Source organism: Aptenodytes forsteri, unplaced genomic scaffold (genome assembly GCF_000699145.1).
Source record: "Aptenodytes forsteri isolate BGI_AS27 unplaced genomic scaffold, ASM69914v1 Scaffold255, whole genome shotgun sequence".
In the NCBI taxonomy this organism is placed as follows: domain Eukaryota; kingdom Metazoa; phylum Chordata; class Aves; order Sphenisciformes; family Spheniscidae; genus Aptenodytes; species Aptenodytes forsteri.
The window spans coordinates 4596587-4600595 of record NW_008794888.1 but is presented as its reverse complement, the minus strand read 5'-3'; the positions used below and the strand labels follow the sequence as shown (position 1 = coordinate 4600595).

The window sequence follows — 4009 nt, the reverse complement described above, 5'->3', positions numbered from 1 at the left end:
TGACGCGGAGCCGAGATGCAAGGCGAGCCTGGGCGCGTTGGTGCGGGGAGCTGGGGGGGGCTTTGGGGGGGAGTGTCACACAGCAAAGGAGGGGGGGAGCTAGGGGTCCCATCTAGGCAGCAGGATCCTGATGGGGGCGGGCGAGCGATGAGATGTTGGAATGACATGTCCCCAAAAGGAGGGCTGGATACATCCCTCTGCCCCGGCACCCCCCTGGAAGCATCATACCCAGACAGCTGGGTCCTGCCCTCAGCTCCCACTGGGACAGGGATGGGGAGGCGGGGACAGGCTGGGATTTAGGATCCATCTTGCACTCTGAGCTTGTGTCGTGGGAGAGGCTGGGGAGGGTCTCCTGGGGTCCCCATGCTGCTCTGGGTGGCCTGCCACAGCCTGGGGACAGGGGTCTCCACCCTGGAGGCTGTGCCCATTCACCGGGGGCCAAGCTCCCCTGTGGGCTTGGGCATCTCACCATGCCCCGGCCCCTCCAGGTGCCCCGCGTCCTGCTCTGGCTCATGATCGAGATCGCCATCATTGGCTCCGACATGCAGGAGGTGATCGGGACAGCCATCGCCTTCAACCTGCTCTCAGCCGGCCGGTGAGCCACCCCCCAGGGACCGCCCCAGCCCCCCCAGTGGCCCTGCTCTGCTGAGGGGCACGCAGCTAATGCCCCCCCTTGCCATCCCACAGCATCCCCCTCTGGGGTGGGGTCCTCATCACCATCGTGGACACCCTCTTCTTCCTCTTCCTTGACAAATATGGTGAGTGCCAGGGGAGACGAGAGGGGGGACGCTTGCCCAGGCAGCCCTGGTGCCAATGTGGCATCGGTGTCCCTCACCCTGTCCCACCCCATCTCTCAACCCCTCTAGGGCTCCGCAAACTAGAGGCTTTCTTCGGCCTCCTTATCACCATCATGGCCCTGACCTTTGGCTACGAGGTGAAGGGGGGAGCTGGGGATACCCCTTTCCCTGCAGGGTGCTGGCAGGGGACCCCCATGGGGCATCCCCGCTGGCACCGGGCTGCAGCAGGGGGGGGTGCCAGATCACAGTGCTCCTTCCCACCGGTCCCCAGTACGTGATGGTGAGGCCGAGGCAGGCGGAGGTGCTGAAGGGCATTTTCCTGCCCTACTGCCCGGGCTGCGGGCGAGAGGAGCTGCTCCAGGCCGTGGGCATTGTTGGTGCCATCATTATGCCCCATAACATCTTCCTCCACTCCTCCTTGGTCAAGGTGAGACCAAGGCACTGCCATGGGCACCACCAGCCCGGGGTGTCTCAGGGAACACGTAGAGGGTACCAGCCCTGGGGGGGCTGCAGGACAGGGGGTGCTTGCCTGACCCTGTGGCACCCATGTCACCTGCTGTGGCCAGACGCGGGAGATCGACCGGTCCAAGAAGGAGGCAGTGCAGGAGGCCAACATGTATTTCGTGACCGAGTCCTGCCTGGCCCTCTTCGTCTCCTTCCTCATCAACCTCTTCGTCATGGCTGTCTTCGGTGAGGCTTTCTACCGCCAGCGAAACGAGGATGTGGTGAGTGTCACCCCGCGCCCGCAGGGAGGTGATGGCTGTGCCCGGCTGTGGAGATGGGCAGGGCGAGCATCCCTCGGAGAGTGGGTGTCCTCATCCCCTGCGGTGGGGGGGGGTCCCCCCCGTGTCCATGGGGGCTGCCAGGTGGCCGTCACGCTCGTGCCCGCCATGCCTTGCAGCACAACAAGTGCGTCAACAGCAGTGTCAGCCGCTACGCCGGCATCTTCCCCACCAACAACGAGACGGTCTCTGTAGATATCTACCAGGGGGTGAGTGGCCCCAGCCTGTGCCCAGCGGGCATCCGTACCCATTTTGGGGATGTAGCGCTCCCTCCCATTAACACCTGGGTCCGGGGGCTGCTGCGAGCCCACTGGGAGGCTGGGAGTTGATGGGGGTGCCCGGGGTGGGGTACGCTTTGGGGTCCCCATAGGAGTGTCCCCACACAGGGTGTCATCTTGGGCTGCTATTTTGGGGCGGTGGCACTGTACATCTGGGCCATTGGGATCCTGGCAGCGGGACAGAGCTCCACGATGACGGGGACCTACGCGGGACAGTTTGTCATGGAGGTGAGGGACAGGGATGCTGGCCCTCACCCCCACGGGGAGCAGCTGGGAGGGAAGGGAATCATGGGTGGGCCTGGGTGGGAGGTCCTAGGGGTAGCGCCCCCCCAGGGGTATTTGGCAGAGTTAATTGCCCCCCATTCCTACAGGGAGCTGGGCATGGGGCATTGCCCACCTGGTGGGTGGCAGCTTGCTGGCACCAGGGTCCCCAGTCCCCAGGAGGTGGGATGGGGATAGTGCCCACCCATTGCCGCTGCACGGCCACCCCTGTGACACCTCCTCCCAGAGGCACCCCGTTGGTGCCCCACACGGTGTTTCCCTAATGAGCTCGTTTGCTTAATGAGCTGGAGCTGACCTCTAGCGGGGCCCAGCAGCCCTGCAAGGGCCCGCTCAGCACCCTGGCACAGAGGAGGGAGTGATGGCCCCCATGTCCCTCCGAGCTAGGGTTTGGGGGGACCACCCCGGCACGGTGCCCCAGGCACAGCAAGGGGCGAGGGCACAGATTTTGCCGTGTCCCCAGGGCTTCCTGCAGCTCCGCTGGTCCCGCTTCAGCCGGGTGCTCTTCACCCGCTCCTTTGCCATCCTGCCCACTGTCTTCGTGGCCGCCTTCAAGGACGTCAGCCACCTCACGGGCATGAACGACCTGCTCAACGTCCTGCAGAGTATCCTGGTAAGGTGGGGGGCACTACCTGCCCTCCAACACCCCAGCCCGGTGACTGTGCCCCCTCACCCCCTTCTCCTTCCAGCTGCCCTTCGCCATCCTGCCCATCCTCACCTTCACCAGCCTGCGCCCACTCATGCAGGACTTCACCAACGGCCTGTGAGTGCCAGGGCAGGGGGAGGCATGGGGGGGCCAGAGCGGGGCACCCTGGCTGCAGGCACCCTCCCTTCAGCCCATCGTGCCCCCCAAACCACGCCGTGGGGGCAGTAGGTGTATGGGCATTGAGGGGGGTGCCCAGGGCAGCCAGAGCAGGACAGACCCCGTCACTTGCCCTCTTCATCCTCATCCCAATGCCACGTCCGGCCCTCTTGCGCACCCCCGGGTCCTCAGCATCCTCCTGGCACTGCCAGCCCTGCATTCGGAGGGTGGCCAAAGCCCATGCCCAGAGCCCCATCATGGGGGTGTAGTATGGCTGCAGGGTGCAGAGATATCCCGGTTGGGGTCTTGCTCACCTACAAACCCAGATCCCCCAGACCACTGTGCCTGGTGGCACACGGGGTGGGGGCTCTGCCCTGGCACTGATGCCCGCTCCCCTGCCCGCAGCCTGGGGAAGGTGCTGATGACCCTCATCACGGGGCTGGTCTGCGCCATCAACATCTACTTCGTGGTGGACTTCCTGCCCACGCTGCAGGGCCTGGGGTACCACATCCCCCTGGGGCTGCTGCTGGCCGCCTACGTGGCCTTCGTCACCTACCTGGTAGGGCTGGCACCGCGGGAAGGGGTGGCCGGGTGGGGGATGGCATCCCCCGTGGGTGCCCATCGACCTGCCCTCTTCGCCCCCACAGATCTGGACGTGCAGCATCGCGCACGGAGCCCGTTTCCTGGCGCGGGGACACCACAGCCGGTTCAGCTTCGGCATCTCCATCGACCCGCCGGCCCTGGCAGGGACGTGGTGACAAACCCTGTCCCCCATTACTGTCCCCCCCTCCTTGCCCAGCACGGCCCCCCTCACCGGGCACCGGTTTGATGCCACACCAAGCCCGGGGATGATGTTCTGGCCAGAGATGCACCCAGCAAGGAAGGGGTTAACAGATGGGCAGACCTTCCCCCCAGGTTTTAAGAGCCCCCCCCTAATTCAGGGGTGCTGGTCCAGGCTGGATGCGGGGGGGAGGGGGACGGGACGGGCAGCGGGAGGTGCCCCCAGCCCTTGGCACAGAGGCTTCAGTGAATGAGCCGCCCCGGAGACCTCCCCTCCTCATTAGCGCCGGG

General features: G+C 65.6%; 1 protein-coding gene across 1 annotated transcript in view; it reads left to right on the top strand.

Moving 5' to 3' along the window:
- The window catches only part of SLC11A1 (solute carrier family 11 member 1), a 13992-nt gene that overhangs the window by 2396 nt on the left and 7587 nt on the right, over positions 1 to 4009 (top strand). Inside the window, exons 5-15 of the mRNA XM_009274995.2 lie at positions 489 to 595; positions 688 to 758; positions 867 to 934; positions 1069 to 1224; positions 1364 to 1522; positions 1699 to 1788; positions 1966 to 2085; positions 2600 to 2749; positions 2826 to 2899; positions 3344 to 3497; positions 3586 to 3681. Of these exons, the coding sequence (XP_009273270.2) occupies positions 489 to 595; positions 688 to 758; positions 867 to 934; positions 1069 to 1224; positions 1364 to 1522; positions 1699 to 1788; positions 1966 to 2085; positions 2600 to 2749; positions 2826 to 2899; positions 3344 to 3497; positions 3586 to 3681 (1245 nt within the window). The remainder of the gene's footprint in view (positions 1 to 488; positions 596 to 687; positions 759 to 866; positions 935 to 1068; positions 1225 to 1363; positions 1523 to 1698; positions 1789 to 1965; positions 2086 to 2599; positions 2750 to 2825; positions 2900 to 3343; positions 3498 to 3585; positions 3682 to 4009) is intronic.